Consider the following 23,026-nt stretch of genomic DNA (forward strand, 5'->3'; position numbering starts at 1 on the left):
TGCGGAAGGAAAAAGAAAAGCTTCAGACCATAAACAAAGATCTGCTGCAGGAAAAGAAGCACTTGACGTCGATCCGTAGGAAGCGGAGGAGGAAAAACAGAAGTTTGTCAGCAAGACGTCCAGACTCGAATCAGTGACGGAAAAGCTACAGTTTGAGAGGAAGGTTTTAGAGGAGGTGCTGGAGGAAGAACGGAGGGCTTTGCGGATTGCGACGAAGATGGATAAGAAGATGGAGAAAGAGAGGAAAAAGATGGAAAAGCATCTGAAAAAACAGGATAAAGAGGTGGAGACGGAAAAGGAGAGGAGCACCTTCTGGAAGTGTTTCACGAGGGGTCACAGCAGCACCATGGCCAATGAAACCGTTGGGTCTGGACAGGAGCGTGTCCTCGGTCTCCGTCATCATCTTCATCATCTGCCCTCCATCTGCCTCCTTCTCCTCCACCTTTGTCTCCTTCAACGTCATCTCTCTTATTCTTCCATTCCTTTCCACCTTCACGCCCCTAAGCTCTTCTTCCAGGCCACCTTTTGATTGTTCGTTATCTCAAAATTCAATAAAAACTGAGCTTCCTCAGTGATATAATTTATTCTCTATAAACCTTTACTTTAGCCACAACAATCTGTCTTTCTCTGAACATCATGAGTATGCAAAGCCATCTGCGAGTAGGGACGCACCAACACGCTTTTTTTTATTACTTCTGATAAAAGTATCAGTCGATACCGAATAGATACAAAACATATAGTTCATTCATGTTTTCTTAAACATAAATGTACTGAATTACAAAATTATTTGAGAAATCCATACATAAATGAACTACTTGTTTGGTCCTATTATGAGTCCTAAAATGCCCTTGGTGTTAAAAGCAACTCCTTGCCGACAATAATTAATTTAAAAGCAAAAGTTTCCAGATAACGTTATGCCTGTGTGTTCTGTGTTTTACACAGGAAAGCCCTCCGTTCTTCCGACCGACTAGTCCTAGACTCAGTCTGAATGACGCGGCTCTTAAGTCATCCAAAAATCCACTCTTCTTTGGGTGGTGCCCATTAGGAGTCTTGTCTTGGAACAGTTCATCTTCTTAGCCTCAGATGCAAACCTCAGAAACAGACAATGACTTAAGAACTTAATTCCAAGAAACAAACAGACTCAACCAACCAAGAACTGGTCAGTCTTCGGATGTGATAGTTATTCAGCATCGTACGCAATGACAAGTTTGATTTGAAAAGAAGGTCTGCTGGATGTATTTCTCCAATTTTTGCCCTTTTTTGCATTGAACACGTTCCCAACCTACAGTGCACGACTTCCAGACATCATGCAAACAAAACAACAAACAATATGAACAGAAGGTGCCAGTTTATGAATTAGGCAGATGCCCACAGACTTTCTGAAATTTACACTCGCCACAGAAGAGTTGCAGATTTCCACTCGTGCCCAAACCACACACAAAGTGTGAAAAAGTATTTACTCTAAGTACACTAATCCCTCATCTGCCATATAATCGGCTCCTGCTATACCTAACCCAATCGGGGCCCTTAATTATGCCTGAACTTGATGAACCGATTAACTGAAAGCGAGGACTTCTCATTTAATATTTCCTCTGTCTTTATGATCCCATAGTTGGGGTTAAAAATGTGAAACGAAGCACTGTGCTGAAAGATGAGTGGCTATATTCTCCATTGCTAAATGTGCACCGAACCTTGCATGTTGCACATCAAATGTCCTTTATTTAAGCTTATCGACGTTATGAAGGTAAAAATGCCGATTCAGCTGCTTGAAAAATAAAGAAAAAGAAACTGAACTCAGCGAGTGTCCTTTCATTTTATCCACTGCTGCTTGGCTGCCTCCTTCATTTCTGGGCTTTAATGTGCAATTTGGGGTCTGTTTCAAGGCTCAGCTCTGAGTCGGTTGGTGTAAATGAGTCCAGTCCCCCGGGTGTCACATCATTAGTTATTGGCACGGAAACTCGTAAATATACTCATGTTCTCAGCAGATTTGAAAATGGACTGAGAATAATATTTATCCTTCTGCATTTAACACCCGTGTGAGCCTTGTTACAGGGGTTTGGGTCAGCTGTTTGTGTTTGTGGTCTCATAATTACACAAACTGCGTGTTTTTACAACCGTTCTCTCGGCTGATAAGTGGACACAACACACAAGCACCATCTGGCTCCTCTCTCAGGACTTAACGGCCTTTGGTGCTGCCTCTAGGGCTGGTTTTTTTTTTCTCGCTACACCTCATCGGCTTTGGCCACGATTCATGTCACACACCACATAAAAATCGACTTCTCTTTAGTGTGTCATGTGGCTATCCTGTGTTTTCCAAAAAGCTATTTTGCTCCCTCTTTAGGCAGTTTCAGGTGTAAAAATAAATAAATAAATAAGAAAAAAATTTAATGTATTACACAGTCAAAAAAAAAAATGCAGATGTAACTTTATTTTCAAAACCATTTGGGATAAAACATGATATGATGTTTTCCATGAGAAACAAGTGCTGCTTGCGAAGAAAATTACTTTTTCCGACACAGTGAACCTTTTTTTAGTGACACAACTTGACGATGTTTCTACAAAACATTAAGTTGCAGAACTGTGTTGACATGTATGGTGTTTATGGTTTTTATCATATTTTATAAGAGTCCAGAACTGCCGTGAACCTTCGTACTTATTTTGTCCCACCTGGTATTGCAGTCAACCTGGGGCATCAAGGCAACAAGCTTGTTAGAAGCCGTGCAGAAATTGTGGCACCTATCTTAATGCTATCATGAATGAATTTTAGTGTTTCAAATTAGCATATATTGGTAATCTCACTATGTTGAATAATAGGAATATTAATCTCACTACAGAGCACTCTTATATTCAACCAGAGGGTGCCGGTTTGTTATGTGTCCAAGATGCATTCAGGTACTTTTCCCCCTCAACTTCTTTCCTCTTTCTTTTCATTGATTTGCATTTCCTTTGTTTCTTTTGTATTCCTTTTGATTTCAGACATCACAATGCAGGCTTGACAATGGAGAGCAGAAGTTGTAAAAATCCTTAAACGTGCTTTTCAAGCGTTCAGCAGTAACTGTAAAAATGTATAAATGGTTTCAGTTGTAAGCATCCCCAGGCTGCCCTGGTTCCTTCGTGAAGTGCCTGTGTGTTGTCCTGCAGTGAAACCGGAATTAGGCTGCCTCCTTGCCCTCATCAATGTTTTATCCACCGCTTGAACAGCCTGAGCACCAGAGGGTGGAGCTCGGCCACAATAAGTGATCAAATTACGGAAGTCATGCACAGGTATGATAAGCTGAGGTGGGTCAAGACGGCTGTTAAGAATGAAAGAGAGTTATGGGTTTTACTTTCAAAATAAAAGCCTGAATGTGGTGGTTCTTGTCAAAACACCGTTTAATATCTTAGCAGTTTGATGCACACATGAGGGCAACATCATGTGGCAACACCACAACTCTTAAAGCCACATATACGTAATCTGAAGGGGGGGCAGGGTTTGTAAGACACTGACAGAAGTTATATGCGTGATACATTTTATAAAGTTTTATTTGTTTTTGCATGCAATATTGAGCATTTTACAAAATATATAATGTTCTAATATTGTTGTTGCCTTCTTGTTAGGAACAAAACCTTCACAACAGAGGCCTGTACTTTGTGGAGTTGCACATATTTAATATAATTTTTGTGTGAAGAATAAACTTCATGCACTTCATGCATTTCTGCACGGCTCAAACACTGATCTTTTTTTTTTCTTTTTCTTGTTGCAAAAGGCTCTTTACATCTAAACGTCAGTAACTTGAAGTTTATAATTATAGTGACGTCTTCCGAAGTTGATATTTTTGTTGTAATTCATATTTTACTTTTCACTGTTTTACTGTAAGAACTATTTGAGACTAGCTGTATGTATAAATCTGCATTACATCATTAAGCAATTCAGAAATGTGCAAGCATTGAGGTTAATTTATCCTAATCTGTGTTATTATATAAATATGGTTTATTGGTTTACAGAGTAAATTCTAAAAATCAAGGTTACAGTTTTTTCAAATGTAATATTTAAAGAGACCACTGAGTTATGTATATTTTTTCCACAATAACAAATGTGCAGAGGCAAGAAAAAATAACCTCTGGCTAATACAGTATGAATTTACCAAATCCAAAGTTTTTACAAAGTACAATCTACATAAAAGCTGCTCATTCTGCTGATCCTGTGTTTTATTACATCATAAAAGGCACAAGAATCAAATGAAACTGCTAGCATTAGTGAGCACTTGGACAACTTTTGACTGATCTTGATTTCGATTCTGAATAATTTCAGATGCATTTTAGTTGCAGGTGGTTCAACTTCACTTATGACACTCAAGACGACCTGGAGGTCTTGATGGATACTGTCAAAAAAGGTTAGTGGCGACTCAAACAGTAATGACGATAGTTGTTTTGTTTTTGTTTTTTAATTGCAAAACTTTTACTTGTTCATATCTGTTTATATTCCTGTTTGAATGTGCTTGGTTTCTGTGAATACCTACCACTTGAATGAACACATGTTTCATTTAATATACCAATAGTCTGAACTCATCCTCCTTAAACCAACCTGAACATTTTTTCTCTTTCTGGCAGCTGAAGAGATTGTTTGTTTTTTTTCCTACTTCTTCTATCTTATGTTGTCTGGAATGATGGTCAGTGGCCTGTGGTAAATTTATTTTCCTATATTTTCAGCATGTTGCTATAGGAGAACATATTAAAAATATACATAATATAAAACAATGAGAAAAAACTGAAGTGGGATTGTTCTAGTTTGATCAGTTAGCATAAAAAAAGGTTTGAGAAAACCTTATAGTTTTATGTCATTAAGCATAACAATAGCAACAGGTACAAAGGAGACTCTGCGTGCATTTTATATTGATAGAGATGATACCAGCTGTATTGCATGTGCGTGTTTTGTGGAGCTAATTGGTAGGGTTAGGCTCATTATAAATTGATAATAATATCTGACCATTCCAGTCTGCCCCAAGCCTTTTCACACACCTATTCCACCAGTTTGATTGTTGCCTTGTTTTTCTGGAAAAATAAAATAAAATACAAGTTCGGTAAAATTGCATTGCTACAACCCTACAAAGTACAAAATCCTCCATTGTAGGAGAAATTAGGTGAAAAAGAAGGGAATGAGTAAAATAAAAAGTATTTTGTGACGTCCACACAGGCTTGAGGTTGTTCAATAAAGCTTTAAAAAAAACTGTAGAAAAAAAACTAACAAAAACTCGACAAAGATTATATATATATAAAACGTTACACTGATTTTATAGAAAAGTGTACCGAAAAGCCTAGTTTATTAAAAAATTCCAACAATTTTTTAATTTTTATTTTAATTTGAAGGATGGAACAGGAAGTCCGGTGATTACAGTCTTTGTTTTGACGTCACCTGCATGGATAGACGGTATTTGGGTTTCCAGCCAACTGAGTGCGGCCGAGTGTTGGAGGGGGTCGGTTAAACGACGCTTTACTTTTGTTCAAAATACAAACATTGCTATCGAGGTAGGTCGTCGTTTTGCCACGCAGACGTATAACGTCGCAGTGGGTTCGCTTGCTCTCGTTTGTCTCCTCAAAGCCCTGACAGCATCCCGCAGCAGGTTAGCTCGGTCCAGCCGGTCTCTGGCTCTGCTCACTGACCTGCAGCATCGACTGGGGCGTTGTGTGGATATGTAACATTTTGACCAAATTGGTCATGTTCTAGTTTTTGACGTCAAAGTGACATAACTGGGGGAAAAAATGGCAGTTGTTATTAGAATGACTCAGGGTGTCACCGGATATAACACATTTCTGAGCTTAAATGGGGGCTGAAGTGTTTTTGTGAGCACACCATGTTTTTTTTTTCTTCACTTTGAGTTTTTTTTATTATTATTATTTCTGTTTGTTTTTACCATGCATATTGAATTTAGTACATTGTAGTAACTCTGTCATTCGCCCACACACAGCTGGACGTGTGGAAACAGGAAGTGAAACACAAACTGACCTGAGAGAGCTCTGAAAATAGAGTTTGTCCTGGGATCTGAACGACTGAACACAAAACAATAACCCATTTAATGTCTCTCTCTTCCTCTCTCCCTTGGCCCAACGTCACCCTTGCACACCCGCAGCCATGTCTCCATCAGTCCCGCTGCAGGAGATGATCCGAGCCATCAGGTCAGCCAGGACCCAGTGTGAGGAGCGGGGGGTCATCCAGAGGGAGTGTGCCGCCATCCGGGCCCAGTTCAGACAAACCGACAACGGCGGGCGGTCGCACAACCTGGCCAAGCTGCTCTACGTGCACATGCTGGGCTACCCTGCTCACTTTGGTCAGGTGAGGGGAGATTTAGTTAATTCCTGTCATGGGGTTTGCGTGGGCTGGAGTGTGGGAAACCATCAAGTGTCTGCTTTCACTTTGTGCCGACTTTCGCAAAGTCCAAGTCCAAAGAGAAGTGAGGCACCGAGAGGTGTTGTTTGTGTGATCAGCAAGTGTGCAGAAATGTATGATAAAGCAGAATATCCAGGCCCCTTCCACGTGTTGCCATATTACAAGCATAAACTTCAATGTGTTTTCTTGGGATTTAGTTTACAAATCTGAAGTGGAACGAAAGGTTCTCATCGTATTTAGTCACTTTGAGTCAAGACTTTGAAGTTATTTTGGTAAATGTCTCTACCAGTTTTGCACATCTAGAGACTTAAGTTTTTGTCCTCAAACTCATTTAGAAAAATAGCTCACGCTCAATGAGATCGGTTCAAGATAGATTGTAGACATCATAAGTTCATTCTTACCACAAATTCTCAGTGAAATGTACAGGTGTCCAACTCTGGGCTCCTGGGTGTCTATGCATCGTTAAAAAGTCTTAAATTAAGGCCTTACAATATCTTCTAATCATAAAAAAGTAAGTTGGTCTTAGATACGTTGATCACAGGTCTTAAAATTTGTGTTGACAAAACTATTTAATCATATAGATTCATATATATACAGTATATATATATATACATACAGTACGTATACATATTTGTTTTTCTCCTGAGACTTTTCTGTCAGGCAAAATTTGAATCGCTCTGAGACATCTACATTGCGTGAGACTGGACAGTTGGGGCTACCGCTAACTCACTGCTAACATACCCGTCGCTAGTTCACTAGCTAGCTATCTTGGGTAAGTGCAAATTTATCGGCAATTGGATGGACGCAGTTCGTGCATTTCTGTGAAGACAGAGGTCTTAAGTTTAATTCGTAATGGTCTTAAAAAGTCTTCAATTTGAGTTGGTGTAACCTGCAGAAACCCTGAGCTACCATCCTGCAGGTTTTTAGATGCATTCCTTCTGCAACACGCCTGAATCGATCGATTCCAGGGTTCTGCAGAGCTGACGAGGAAGACCAGAGACATGGCTCAGACGTGTTGAAGCACGGCTGCATCTTAAAGTTTCGAGAGTTGGTGTAAACCGGAGATCTTATGGTTTTCTTTCAACAGCTGCTTTCTTCTTGCCGCTCTTTCGTAAAAGCTATGTTTGTAGAGCGCGATTGGGATATTGGTTTATTACTGAAAACCTGCTTATTTTTGTGTCCATTTCACATTTGTATGACTTTGTGTTGTTCTGTCACATAAAATACATTTTCTAACATGACAAAGTGTGAAGACTTTCCCAAGACGCTGTATTATCTGGTTGAAATTAGTTCTTTTTTCTAATCCTTTCTGTTATCTGAACAATGTGAATTGTGTTTAATTCCCTCAAGCAAAACTTGTCAAAGATCAACAAATCTCCTGTAAGTAGGCCACTGACTCTGTCGTTTCCCCACTCAGACTACCAAGTCTCCTCTGCTCAGAGTGATGAAAGAGCAAAGATTTTTGCCTTTGGGCTTCAGCAAAGGGGTCAGTATTTCAAGTAACTCCACATTTCGCAGACTCGTTGCTTTTTCTTTGTAGATGGAGTGCGTTCGGATGATCGCCAGCCCGCGCTACAGCGAGAAGCGCGTGGGGTACCTGGGAGCGATGATGCTCCTGGACGAGAAGCAGGATGCGAGCCTGCTCATCACAAACTCTATAAAGAAGTAAGGAGAACTCTTAATAACTGCATTGTATGTAATACGATTTGTGTTTATATTAATGCAGGGAGAAAAACACTTTTTGCGTTGGTGTATTTCCTCTTTGTACGGCTAAATGTCAGGGATTGGTAAGAATAAAATCATAATCACATATAGTGCTGTGAAAAGGTAGTAAGCTTCTTACATTTTTCTGTTTTTGCTACACTTCAATGTTTCAGATGATCAAACTAATTTTAATATGAAAATCTAATAATTGATTGTGTCGCCCATGGCAACAAGAACTCCCATTAGGTGTTTGTGAAAGCTGGCAATCAGCATTTAACTAAATTTATTCCCAAGATAAAATGGTTTTCGTTTAAGAATGGCCCGTTTAGCATCAAGCAATAGTATCTGAGCTAGCATCAGGCCATGACTTGGACTAGGCCACTCCCAAACCTCCATTTTTATTTTTATTTTGCAGAATTAACTTGTGGGATTTGTGATGAACTGACGGTCACGCATTTTCAAGAGTGAAAGTGTTGATTCCACCCTGACGCTAAAAAAAAGTCAGCCTAGCTCACTACGCTACCTCCACCATGTTTGACGTTTTTCTCTTAAATTCTATATTAAGACTATTATATGTAAGGAGGTATACAGATGTAACCGTTACAGAATATTTTCCCAAAACGATTAAGAAGATATTTTGGGGGGGGTTCTTGCTAAATGTGAGACAAACCTTTGCAGGGTTTTTCTGGTTGTTTTTTCTTATTGTTTCTTATTGTTGCATCATGAACCTGGGAACATTAACCAGTGTTCTGCTTTTTTTGTTTTATTTATAAAAAATTTTTGTGGTAGTTGGCTCTCTCTGGAGTCATAGTAAAGACCGTGTTGCAACTTTTTCCAGACTGATGGGTCTCAATAACTTTGCTTCTCATCTAGTCTTGAATTTCTTTAGATGTTACTTTTTGAGATATTTTTTCCTACTTCCTGTTGTCAGGTTGTACCACTTCAAGAGTTATCTGGGCTCTTTAGATAGGTTAGTAATTAGGCTTGTAATTTAGATGGACTTCTATGTATTTTCCTCAGATTTTGGGGGATATTAAAAGTTGTTTTATATAATCTGAAGCATGTGGCCAAAAGATAATTTCAGTCAAAGAGACAAACCTCTGTGGAATAAAAGGCTAATCATAAAAGTGTTTCATGTCATTCAGATAAATTATATATCCAAATTTTTATTTTTATTTATTTTTTTGATAGTAACCACAAATCTGCTTTGCGATCAATGTATGTTTCTGTGTTTGTCTCGTTCAGCGACTTGTCTCATAGCAACCAGTACGTGCAGTCTCTGGCTCTGTGCACGCTGGCCTGTATGGGTTCAGCTGAGATGTGCAGGGATCTGGCCCCAGAGATCGACAGACTGCTACGCTCCTCCAACTCTTACATAAAGAAAAAGGTTACTTTTTTTTTTTTTAATTCGTGCAGTTCCTGAACATTTATCCATTAGTAAAGCTCTTTTTGGTATTACTGTAAACACCAAAGAGTGTCGGTGGTTTATTTTATTATCATTTTTTGGTATGTGGGAGTTTTATGTTATTATGAGCAGTCAGTATCCGCTTCCAAGTTTCACAAATCAAAGTGGAATTGGTACAGATAAAGTTAAACTCTGCACAGACTGGAGCCACAATGAGTTTTATTCACTTGGTACAAAATAAGAAATGTTTTATCGGTTTAAAGTTTAAATGAACAACAACGTGTTTGTTTAAACTTTAAACAAACACGTTGTTGTTCATTTAAGGGTTGTCCAGATTGAAATTTTTAGTAGGTAGCGATAATAAATAAAAAAAAAACTTGATTAGAAATTCAAGTTGACAGATCGGAACGTCGCTATTTTTATACGTCCATTTGAATTTAAGTTTTTGGTAACACTTTATTTGACGGGTTGTGAATAAGACTGTCATGACATGGTCATAAACATGACATAACACCTGTTATGTCATGACATAAAGTGTCATGACAACAGTCATGACACTTTATGACTGTTGTCATAAAGTCTCATTCAGTAAATCATGACACTTTTAATACAAAGTTGACATTATTCAAAATGTCTTTGTTATGACAACTTGACATTAACCAAGAAATCATGATCTGACATAAATTTGTTATAAAAGTATTACTGATTAAACTTTAGCCTTAATAACATAAAGATACATCATTTTTAAAGTTTAGTCACCATTAAACCATTAATTACCATTGTTTTCTAGTAACACCAGATTTATAATGTGACTAAAACCTCTCAGATTTAGAATATCCATATTACCACATGATCTGCTGTTTGTCAGATCTTTGTGTAATGTGGGTTACATTTTTGCAATACACCTTTTTAGGGAAAATTGGTGTGCAAAATCTGACACACTCTTTTCTCCTGTTGTTAATGCTTCTTCTTTCAGTCGCTTGAGTAATAAGAAAACAAACTTCTGCTTTACCCTATTTATTATTGAGTGGATAGACCTAATATTGCTAGATTTTAGCAAAACGATAGATTGGAAACGTTGCAGATTAATTTAGCTACATATTAATGGAGATGATGGCTAATAGCTGCCTTTGAATTAAGGTATTTGTAGCTCCTCTGTTTAAATTTAACCACTCTTGGTATGAGATGGTGTGATTTACTGACCAGTATCCTGCAGGCTGCTTTATGTGCCGTTCACATTGTGAGGAAAGTCCATGAACTAGGAGAGCTCTTTGTCCCGTCAGCTCGCTCCCTCCTCTCTGAGAAGAACCACGGTTAGTAGATTTTAATCCCACATCTTACGTCCCTGTGTCCAAAATGTTGCTTCCATGATCTTCTTGTATTTACCGTTTACGTACAGGTGTGTTACATGGAGCCGTTGTGCTCATTACTGAACTGTGTGAGCGCAGCCCAGAAACGCTGGAGCGCTTCAGGAAGGTAAGCGGCGTCCCGATCCGATGGTCCTGCGGTAATGTGCGCGTCGTAACGGTGGGTGTGTTGTGTGCTCTCCAGGCAGTCCCAGATCTAGTTCAGATCATGAAAGGCCTGGTGATTTCAGGGTATTCTCCGGACCACGATGTGGCAGGAGTCAGTGATCCATTCCTACAGGTCAGCCTTGCTCTTTAGGACTTTGAAACTCGCAATAGATGCCCACTTCTTCTCTTTGACATCACTGGATATTTTATTGACTTAAACCCAGATTGGGGTTTTTTTTGTTATGCTTTGTAAATTTATGTCAACATTTGTTTAAATTTAGAGCAATTGCTAGTGCCTTGCAAAACATCTCATACCTCTTCAACTTTTCTACATTTTGCCACATTGGAACAACAAATCTCAGTGTATTTTTATTGGAATTTGATGACTTCTTGTGGCAGCTGGTTGCACTAAATTGCATCTAACAGTGTTAGAGTAAAGCAGGCAGATTAACACATCAGACTTCTAAAATGTTTAGTGGTAAGAGATTTGGAGAACCTACATTACTTTTAATTGACCTGTCATTTAAAATCCCCATAAAATACAACAAAGTTTATAGATGTAATGTCAAAACTGCCAAAAGGTGTTAATACTTTTGCAAGGCACTGAATATTTTGATGTAAGTTTACACAGGTGTATTATTTCTCCTCTGTTTTTGTGCTACTTCTCCCCCAACTTTTTCTTCAGGTACGCATCCTAAGGTTGCTGAGGATCCTCGGTCGGAACAACGAAGCAGCAAGTGACGCCATGAACGACCTCCTAGCTCAGGTTTTGTTTTTATTTTTCCAACCGAACAGCATTACTGGAATAATGAGATGTTTTGCTCAGTTCCAGAGAAGCATGGATGTTCAAATTTGACTTTTGGACGTCTTTCTTGTCTGTACCAGACACTCTGCAGAATACAGAGTGTCCTCGAATCCTTAAAAGATTTTATATTAATTTATATAAAATTAAGGCCTTAAAATCTCTTAAATTCATCAAAGAAAATGTAAAGTCTTACATTTTGTATTCTAGTCGTGTGCAGAGCAAACATCTTCACTCACTGTGTTCTGTGACTGAAGGTGGTTAAGGCTACAGGTAATTAGCTGCTAGTACTTGCTTGCTAGCTTGCTAGCACACAAACAAGCCATTGGCAGCTAGCATATGTCTCTCTAGCTAGCTAGCTGGCTAACTATAGGACCATATGCCATGTGAGAAGCACAAATCTGCTGCCAAGAGCCAAAACCCCCACAGAGATTTCACAGTTTTGGTCCCCTGCATTTCTTTGTACAGCTCTGTCATAATATATGTTTTAAATGTTATTTTTAATGGTCTTAAAAAGTCTTAAACTTGAGGTGATGAAACCTGCATAAACCTTGAAATTCAGTCTATTGTCTGACAATGGCAGTTTACTGATGTGCGATTTTTTTTTTCTAGGTAGCGACCAACACAGACAGTACCAAGACTGTGGGCAACGCTGTGCTCTATGAAACCGTTCTCTCTGTACTAGACATAAAGTCAGAGAGCGGCCTCAGAGTGAGACACATTCTGTTTTTACTGCATTATTACATCAGCAGTCTTCACGTAATTATCAAACGCTCATCACTTCACTTGCTCCATAGGTTTTGGCTGTAAACATCCTGGGAAGATTCCTCCTGAATAATGACAGGAACATTCGGTCAGTGCTAATTTTCTTCCTGTTTTAATCCTTCACTCTGTTATCTCTGCTCACCACCTATTTCCTCTGATCTCAGCGAAGGCTTTTTTTCCTCCTTTATTTCAAAAGTGACTGATCTCCTCCCAACAGGCTGAGCTGAATAATTACTTTCCCTCTGAGCGTTTATGCTAGGAGCTCACTCAGTTTAAGCACATTTTAGCAGTGAATGTGGACACGTTGCACAGGTTCCTGGAGGTTTCCTTGTATTGCGGATTTGTTAGTCTTTTCCACATGGGCCTTGTAGTAAAACAGGTCCGTCTAGTTTGCTACTGCCGAACTACTAACAGGGTGGCAGTGATGAGAATGCTTCATTCCTGTTAGACCTGCTTTACTTGATCATATCTGCCCAAACATAATGTCTGAACTGTATAAAAGTGCTGACACTGCTATTAATCTCTGTTCATGATGCGGTACAAAAAAAATGTTTCATTGTTGGTCTTCTTGCAGATATATTGCCATGACCTCTCTTCAGAAGATCGTTTCGACAGACCACAATGCGGTGCAGCGGCACCGTGGGACCATTGTAGACTGCCTGAAGGACCAGGATGCATCTGTCAAGCGGTAATCGTTACCTACGTCTTTAGTGAGAAATGGGCTGAAACAGAGACGCCACTACATGAAAGGCCTCTAATTCACAGCCAGTGTACAAAAGAGTCCGTTTTCAAGCAGGAGTCGGAAGACCAGAGGTGTCCAAAGTGTCGAACGAGACCCATTGTGGCCATTAGAATGATTTTTTTTTTTGTGGCTTCTTAATTGCATTTTTTTTAAAATTGCACAAATCTGGTTTCTCAAGCACAAGCTGTTGATGCAGATGGACACTTTTTACATTTTCTCTGGCAAATTAAAGTCCCCTTAAGATGGCAAATATTGGTAACACAAAGTTCTTGTTTTTAATTAACCATGTATTTGGCTTTCATTTTAATTTCTTGGTAAAACAGGACCAAACCCATCCATTATTTTAAAAACGCTATTTTTTTTTTTTTTAGCTTTTAACTTGACAATTTTTAGGACACTCGTATAAAGTCTTCAATATGATCATTGGAGACTTTTACAATCAAAACCACAAGTAAAATGGATTATGAAGTCTCTGAAAAAAAATTGCCCTTCAAAAAATATGAATCATTAAATGAATCATATTTTATTTTAATTTATCATGTGATTAATTGCTTATTGCGACAGGCTTAGAAAAAAAAAAGTTGTATAATTTATGCAAAAACATACAGGAAACCAATACGAATCTAGGAAAACCAGGATAATATGATTTGCCATTATCCAAAGATATGCAGTAGTCATATTTACATGAAATAAAGGTAAGAACATGTTTTTGTGATTTTTTTATTTTTTTTTTATGGAAGAAAACATTTTTAAAAACTATTATAAAGAACTTAATAATAGTTTTACTTAATCTCATCCTACACTTTGTTTGCAAAGAGGAAGATCAATCTGCATCTGTATGATTGGGTGAACCACTACTAAATCTACTAAGCTGAAGTAGAAATTGTTTCATATCATCATAATAAACATTTTATATCTATTTAGTGGTTCAATCGTTAACCAAACCTGAAAAAAGCCTGTTGTACCATATGTTGCTTTTGAAAAAAAACATTTGAATAAACGCAGTGAACCGGTTACAAAAGCAAGATTTTATTATTTTTTATTTTTTTAGTAGTGTCTCACCATTAAAAATATTTTTCACGATTACCTTTTAATAAATACACAAGCTCTCAACAGATTTACCAGTAAGTGAAACAGTTTCACACCACCTGTGATTTTTGGCACTCTTATTTCTCGTGTTTCAGCCTCTCACTTTGGGAGCTGCTTCACTTATCTAGCATCCATTTTTAAAAAACCCATAAAAAACTGCATTCTTAATGAGACAGACAGAGCATTTGTACCAAACAAACTAGCATTTAAGCCTTTAAAGCATCTCTTTTAATGTTCATATGCAGAGATAAATCCTAAGTATCAATATTTAAAGATGTTCCTTTTTTTTTACATCGGGGAACACTGTGAGCGCCTGTCAACACAGCCAAGCTGGATTAATTAGCACCTTTGATCCTCCTCTCCCATCCACGTAGGCGTGCTTTGGAGCTGTCCCTGGCTTTGGTGTCGGCCTCCAACATCCGCTCCATGATGAAGGAACTGCTCATCTTCCTCTCCTCCTGCCCCCCCGAGCTCAGGGCTCATGCTGCCAGCGGCATATTTAACGCTGCTGAAAGGTAGAGTCTCAAAGAATGTTTGGCGGATTTTATTCCGCGTATAAATGACTAGTTTATTCCTAACACTGTCGTAACGCATGCAAGCACAGATGGCTTCCCGTCATGCATGTGAATAGATTGGACGTGTTGTGTGTTTTTGACCCAGAGTGGGGCAGTTTCAATGCTGAGGCAGATGCAATAAAGGCTCTACTTATCCACTCTGCATCCACTCAGTGATATTCCTGTCTGACAGACACTGCCCAGCACTTATTCTCTTACACACAATGCAGATACAGATTCAGCAGGCTCGTCTCACTGTAGAGCACTGCTCAGTTGGCTGTGTGTGTGTGTGTGTCTCTGTCAGGTATGCACCTTCCAAACGCTGGCACATTGACACCATCCTGCATGTTCTCACCACGGTAAGTTCACTGTAATAAGCACTTGCAGAGCCTTGCTAAATAAGTCATATCCCTTGGAGTTGTGTTGACATTTTGTCGCCTTACAACCACAAACTTTGATGAATTATTAGGCTCGTACACGAGGTATCAACGACTTTAATCCCCAGCGTTTGCATCCCTGCTTTTTTGAGTTGTATTTCGGTCTTGTCAAACCACATTGTTTCACGTGTTTTTCTGTTCCCTTTGTGGCAATTTGATATTTTGTAGCAGGTGTTTTTATTTATTTATATTTTAGTGGGTTAGTGGTCTTTCATCATCATCAGCTGGATAGGCAGATAGAGAAGTAGAAGACATGAAGTAAAACTCCACACTAATTTGACTAACAGTTATTATCCCAGCTGAGCCGTGGATCTCTGCAGCTCCTCCATAGTTACTGTAAGCATCTTGGCTGATTAATGCTCTCTGACCCTGTCTCAATTAGTTTCACACTCTTTCCATTTTTGGGTGACGCATTAAACAGTTTTTGAAGTTTGTGGTTGTAATTTGACAAAAACTAATACAAAATTTAAGGAAAATAAACTTAGATTTTTTTTAAATGCCTTCTAACTAAACTTTTTTAAAAAAAATTGGCAAGAAAGTGTAAATTCAAAGTTCCACACGTTTCTTAATTTTTCAGTTAATCAATTACTAAATTAGCTGACAATTATTTCAATTATTTATTAACCATTTCATGTCTTGCAGTCAATGACTAATAATTTTGTTTTTTGCTTATGTAACATGAAGGGTTGGTCTTTTTGCTAAATGCCACCCCCATTTTCAATGAATTTCTCTATACATATTGAAGAACGACATACGATGACACAAACAGTTGCACTGCTGAAGGATCTGCTGCTGCGTTTGCGTGTGTGTCATTTCCACCCGCGCAGGCAGGGGGCGATGTCAGAGATGAAACTGTGCCCAACCTGATTCAGCTCATCACCAACACCTCAGAGCTGCACTGCTACACCGTCCACAAGCTCTACCGGGCACTGCTCACCGACATCTCTCAGGTCTGTGGCTCAGGCTGGTCCTGTTTCACTGCACGGTTTGAGTTGGATGGAAGCAGATTTATCTTTTAATAAAAAAAAGTGAGAATTTTTTGCTTTTTCTGTGTATCTCCGAGTGATGTACAAGTGGAGTTTCTTTGTGGTCGCAGCAACCCCTGGTCCAGGTGGCTTGCTGGTGTATAGGAGAGTATGGAGACCTGCTGCTGAAAGGAGAGTGTCAGGAGACAGAAGCTGTGCAGGTAAAGTACTGATGTTGTGTTTAGGTATAAACCAAAGAGTGCAAGATGGTCACAATGTTCGGGAAGAAACAAATTGTTGTTGTTTTTTAACTCCATAGGGTTAAAAGGAAAATAATAGTGACATTTATTTTGCTCAAAACTGAATTTAAAATGTCTTCTTTTGTGGAGTTTTATCACCTTTCTTTTTGTTTTGCACGTGTTTTCATCAGGTGACGGAGGACGACGTCCTGGACGCTTTAGAGATAGTTTTACAGTCGCACATGTCGACTCCAACGACCAGAGGCTTCGCTCTCACCGCCACCATGAAACTGAGCACACGCATCACAGACAATGTGGAGTAAGAAAAAAACAACCCACCTCTTTAGTCCCTGGCGGTCCGCAGTGATCAGAATCGTGTAAAATGCCCCTAACAGACCAGTTTGTTGATTGGAGAACTTCTGCAGAACGCCGACTGTAAACACCTTGCGTAATTTCTCCGTTTCACACCCAACTGCTTCTCTTTCTCCTCATGAACACGCTCCCCGCCGGCAGTCGGATCAGGAGCGTCGTCAGCATCTACGGAAGCTGCATAGACGTGGAGCTCCAGCAGAGGGCGGTTGAATACAATGCACTCTTCAAGAAGTATGACCACATGAGGTAGGCAAAGACGGAACAGCATCAGATATTTCTTTCTTTTGTACGTGTTATGTTCTAAGACAATAGTTCTCAAGTTTTTATGACAAATAGACACTGTTTTCTATTTTATTTCAGACTTTATTTGGGATTCTTAAGCAGTAGGGAAATTTGAGTAAAGTATCTGCGAGGTCTGGACAACTAATTTTGTATTCTAGAAAAGTCTGATTACTGTCAGAAAGTGTCAGACATCCGGGGTGAACTTTTACATTTAAATATTGGCTACAAAAAACGAGGAATCTGTAAATTGGAGCAGTTCTTTAACTATCTATCTGACTGTCCATCAATCCATCCATTTGTTAGTTTATCCATCTATCGATTTGCCCGTCCATCAGTCCATTCTCCCAATAGTCAGTTTATCAATCAGTCTGGACTAACTGAACTTTTGGCTAAACTGGGTTCAAAGTCATTCCTGGATCCAGGTTCTAAGTTCAGAGGTGAACTCAGGATGAGAAAGGCACCATTTCTCGTTCCAGGTTCACCGTGTCTGTCGCGCTTCTGTGTTTGAAGAATGTTCTGATGAAGCAAAGAGCACTCACTTTTACTTTTGTAAACTGTGATGGTTGTAGCTATTTCCAGACTGAGGTTATTGCTTGTTTCCACAGGGCGGCTGTGCTGGAGAGGATGCCTGTGATTCAGAAAAACTCTCTGGGTCAAACCAACGGAGAGCTTAGTGAGGAACCCATCAAGGAGAGCCAACCAGGAAAGGTCAAACAGGAAGAGATGGCTCTCCCACAACAACCAGCTGGACAGGTATGATAACACATGTGAAAACAGACTTTCCTAAAATATCTCTTAATTATAGTTATTTTTTTGCATCTTTTATTTTGATGGTCACCAGGAAGTTTAATAATTGTTTATTGTAATAATGTGAGAATAAAGTAAAAATGTTTTGAGGGTAAAAGCATAACGTTATGAGAATATTCATATATTCTAGTGACTATATTCTCTTAATATTACGACTTTATTCTCATAATTTTATTACTTTATTCTTGTAATTTTACTATTTTTGTCCTTTTCAAGCGTTGTTCTAATACTCTGTCATAGAATACAAACTGGTGTGATGCAGAAGAAGTTTTTCTATCGCAGTTTTGCGAAAAACTCCAATTTCGATACGACCGAAAAACCACCTCGTTCTAGAGTAAAAACTTTCTATTGAAAAATGTGTTTATTCAAAATTAGCATGTTTCTATTAAGAAGATTTATTTCTGTAATTCCAGTTACAGAAATTTGCGCGATTTCAACGTAAGTGTAAATGCATCTACAGTTTGTTTGGTTTAGTTCTGTTTTCCACCTGGAGGCATTAAATATCAGGGCAGCTGTGTATCTACGCGCTCCGCTCTGTGTTTTTGCTCAGGTGTGTGACCTCTTGGACCTGCTGGGGGGTTCTCAGGAACCTCTGCAGCCCAGCTCATCAGTCGGTGGCTCAGCATCAGCACAGCTCACTGCTGCCCCCACCAGCGCTGGAGGAGATCTCCTGGATCTGCTGGGTGGGTTCGAGCCCACTCCTCTGGCCCCAGGTGAGTTCTGTCAGACACAGATGAGATGAAAACACAAAAACTATACGATTGTTGGCTGTAAAAATATATATATATATATATATTTTTAGAATGTATATTTAACTTTTCATAAGCTGGTTTGCTCCACGTATTTGAATCAATTCAAAGTTTTTTTATGCTTCTGCTTGCCTCAGCTCCCACTGTGACGGTGTATGAGAAAAATGGTGTGACTTTGACGCTAAGCTGCGAACGACAGTCGGAGTCGGGCCTGACGGTCACGCTCACCGCCTCCAACTCCACCGACTCAGACATCAGCAGCTTCACCTTGCAAGCTGCGGTGCCCAAGGTTTGCAACAAACATCCTGTTTATCCCCCTGAACTAACCGCCGTGAAACCACCTTCTAACCGCATTTCTTATGACAATGTCGAGTTCGGTGATAAATGCACCACTCAGTGTTACAGTGAGGAATATAGCCGCAGCAACAGCAGCAGAGTTTTAATGACGTTAATGAAATACTTAGGGACTCGCTGAATGACATTGTAAACAGCAGTCAATTAAAGTGCAGACATTTTAAACAGACTGACTTCATTTAAATTCATTTACAAAATGTCTTCCATCACTACATTACAGTGACAGTTAGCTGTGGTCTTATTGAACCAGATGTATTTGTGCGTTCGGTCAGTTCGTGTTCAAAATTCAGACAAATGTAGTGTTGTTGATTAGGAATGCTAACAGAGCAGTTAGCATACTGCCTTAACACAACAATGAACAAATCTCTCTGGTCGTCTGAGTCCAGTGAGGTTTAGAAATGAAAATTCAAATTTATACAACTTTAAAATAATAATTTAAACCCCCCCACTAAAATAACCATTGCATTTTGGTTTATGCTTAGCATAGTGAAACCAACTACTGGAACCAGGAACCCTTATTTTATCTCTGTTAAAGACATTCAACCAATAACACGTCTTATTTTCAACATTTAAAATGTGCTACTTCCGTTTTATTGCCTCTAAAATCGTTACTACAGTCCTACTGGCAGAAAATGAAAGTAAAAACCACGTGTTTTGCTACGCTGCTGCTTCAGCTTCACCATTTTTCTGTTTTCTGTCCTCCAGAGTGTGCAGTTACAAATGAGGGCCCCGAGCAGAGACTCCCTTCCTGCACATGGTGGCGCTAAACTGACCCAGCTGGTGGTCCTCAACAACCCCAACAAGGTGGGTCTGCAAAATGCAACTAGGACTGTTCCTACATCCTTAACAAGTATTAAAATGTCTTACATTTATTTATTTAGAATTAAGGCGGGCTGCACAGTGGCACCGTTGCCTTGCAGCAAGAAGGTCCTGGGTTCGATTCCCGGCCCGTGGTCTTTCTGCATGGATTTAGCAGAAATCCATGCAGAAAGACATGCGTGGGTTCTCTCAGGGTTCTCCGGCTTCCTCCCACAGTCCAAAAACATGACTGTCAGGTTAATTGGTTTTTCTAAATTCTCCCTAGGTGTGAGTGTGTGTGCATGGTTGTGTGTCCTGTCTGTCTCTGTGTTGCCCTGCGACAGACTGGCGACCTGTCCAGGGTGAACCCGCCTCTCGCCCGGTACGTTAGCTGGAGGTAGGCACCTGCACCTCCCGACCCCACTAGGGACAAGGGTGTAAGAAAATGGATGGATGGATAGAATTAAGGCCTTAAAATATCTTTCTTTCTTTTTTTAAAGTAAGTTGGTTATAGGTCTAACACTTAGTTGTAGCCAGACTATTTAATCTCGTTTAGTGATAGTTTTTTTTTTTTATGTGACTTTTCTGACAGGCTTGAGTCACTCACAATCGGCTTCACTGTGTTCTGTGACTCGAGGCTATTGAGGCTACCAGTTATTATCTGCTAACATATATATGTTATATGTTACATATATATTTATATTAGCAGTATATTTATCACCAGTTAGCTGTACGATGTCTGTCTTAGCCATTGGCTCACCTCTGTTGCCAACCCTTATAATTTATTTGCGATTTTCTTTTGTACGTTTCTGTCGCGATACAAGCCTTAAATTCCATCCACAACGGTCTTAAGAAACGTCTTAAATTTGAGTTGGTGAAACCCGTAGAAACCCGTCCAAAGGCGCAAGTGGAGAAATAACGCACAAGCTGGTTCTCCCATTCAATGTAGTGATTCTTTAACGTTGCACCCTAGCGGTGGGGAACACCGATGGAAACTTCTTCAGAAGTTCTGGTTGTGAAGTCGAAGAAATTGACTCAAGCCCTTTGGGAACCATGTTGTATTCTTATCTATTTATTTTTACTATAATCAGACATGAAGACTAAAACGTTCAGTGAACTGTTCCTTACATTTCAGGTAAACCTGAAAATGAGGATCCGTGTGTCCTACACCTGCCAAGGCTCGGTCGTTCAGGACACAGTTCAGGTGGACTCCTTCCCGGGACTCTGAACGCAGCAGGATCAGGAGGCGTCTCTCCGAGTCCCGTTAGGTTGTTTTCAAACCCGAGAAATGCGTATTTCACAGGAATCCACAGCCACACTGAAGAAATTATATATTTTTTTCGGTGCTTGTCAGGTAAACATCACAACGGTGAACATTTAAGGATTTGCAGGTATCAGAGAAAAAAAATGGGTCATGTAAATTGAAATCATCACTATACAAGTTTAAGGAGGGAGTTTGCTTTTTTGTTTTTTTTACCAGTGTTAGGGCCACTTGGAGAAAGTATTTATTTACCTGTTTCAAGATTAAAGTCAAAAGAACCAACTTGAAATGTTGAGGAAAAGGGTGAAATCCTGGGGAATAAAATTCTAATCGAAATAGTTTAACAGCAAAAGAAAAACAAAAAGCTGATAAAAAAACCCACTGAATATATTTTTAAGGGACACTTCTTAAAAAATGTTATGTTGAGATTGTAAACAAGGGCCAGTGACGGTTCCTCTTTGTGTAAATGACCTGTACTGACAGCCGTTCAGACATTTTGCTTTTTTTCCCTTTAATATCCTGTTTCCTCTGCTTTTTTTTCTTAACATTTTAGATTTGTTCTTGAACAAAAAATTGACTTTACTGCTGAACTAAAATGTAAAAAGAAATGTGTGACCCTAATACTCTCTTGTAGATTTGAATGTTTGTGAACCCTTTTATTTCTAGATTCCTGCACAACTTATTTCAAAACATAGTTTTTGTTTTTACAATATAGTAGTGACAAGAATTAAACCAAATTAATCTAGGTATACTGATTAGGTCATCTCGGCCTATAACATGTTTTAAATTTAATACTTTCGATCATGTCTTTGGGACAGTCTTGCTGCATCTGGTTCTAAAGAAACAAGGACTGAAGACATTTTAAAGAGTAACAAAGGAAAATATAAATTAAAATCCATGTTTTATTTATCTGGGATACTTATCTGATTCTAAAAAAATCGAATATTTTATTTAAAGATTCATTAATACAGAAAATTAATGAGGGTTCACAAACCTTAAAGAGCCACGACCATTTTATTGAAAGACTGCTGCTGCATAGTGTTTTTATTTTCACCGTTTTTTTTTTGGCTTTTAATGGCAACTTTTCATCTTTGCTCCATATCAAGATATTTGCTTTTATGCTCTTTGCACTGTCAAGGCAAAACACTAACCAATGAGTTTTTCACCACTACTTCAATTTTTATTTATTTTTATTAAAAAGCGAGATATAGAAGGGTAGATTTTAAACACAACCATATGAGTTGCCTTTTCTTATCTCAGAGTTCTTCGATTATCCAGGTGTTTTAGCTCCTGACCATTCCCCTGTGCCTTCTGACACTGTTTTCTTTTTTCAAAACATTTCCTTCTGAGGCCAAGATCATTTAGTTAAGACTTTACATACCAAACAACACCGCTCCTGGATGTTAGAATCTTATCAATTGTTTACAGATGATTAAATAAAGCAGGTTTATTTATGAAGATTATGTACAGCAAAACATGAAGAAATTCAGGCACGCCGCTGCCTACCAGATGTATATTTTGGATAATAAATGTCGAAGCACAACCAAGAGTTTTAAATCCACGGAAACGCCCAGCCTTTTGTTGGGGGACAAAGTGCTACAAAACAAAAAAAAACAAAAGATGTCGAGATGAGACCAGCGTGTTTGTGTTAGCTCGGTGACTCATTTTCATCTCTGCTTTTAGCGAACTCTAGACGTCACACCACACACACGACTCCACTGTAAAGAGCTGAGAGAATATTGATTGTCTTTGATTATTCTGTTTTGTTTTCTAATTAAAGAAATTCTCAGGCGTGACTTAATCTGATGTCTGTTTTTTTTTTT

General features: G+C 39.0%; 1 protein-coding gene across 1 annotated transcript; it reads left to right on the forward strand.

Moving 5' to 3' along the window:
* The first annotated feature begins 5,386 nt into the window (after positions 1-5,386).
* Positions 5,387-22,999, forward strand: ap1g2 (adaptor related protein complex 1 subunit gamma 2). Its single transcript, XM_028021029.1, has 22 exons — positions 5,387-5,505; positions 6,108-6,310; positions 7,905-8,029; positions 9,314-9,455; positions 10,690-10,786; positions 10,873-10,949; positions 11,025-11,120; positions 11,673-11,753; positions 12,402-12,500; positions 12,587-12,642; positions 13,129-13,242; positions 14,760-14,900; positions 15,244-15,298; positions 16,204-16,326; positions 16,473-16,562; positions 16,772-16,899; positions 17,094-17,198; positions 17,840-17,987; positions 18,592-18,754; positions 18,928-19,079; positions 19,850-19,948; positions 21,078-22,999. The coding sequence occupies exons 2-22, from the start codon at positions 6,110-6,112 to the stop codon at positions 21,168-21,170; spliced, it is 2,385 nt and encodes a 794-aa protein (XP_027876830.1). The 5' UTR covers positions 5,387-5,505; positions 6,108-6,109; the 3' UTR covers positions 21,171-22,999.
* The last annotated feature ends 27 nt before the right edge of the window (positions 23,000-23,026 follow it).

This window comes from Xiphophorus couchianus, chromosome 6, assembly GCF_001444195.1.
Source record: "Xiphophorus couchianus chromosome 6, X_couchianus-1.0, whole genome shotgun sequence".
Classification (NCBI taxonomy): Eukaryota; Metazoa; Chordata; class Actinopteri; order Cyprinodontiformes; family Poeciliidae; genus Xiphophorus; species Xiphophorus couchianus.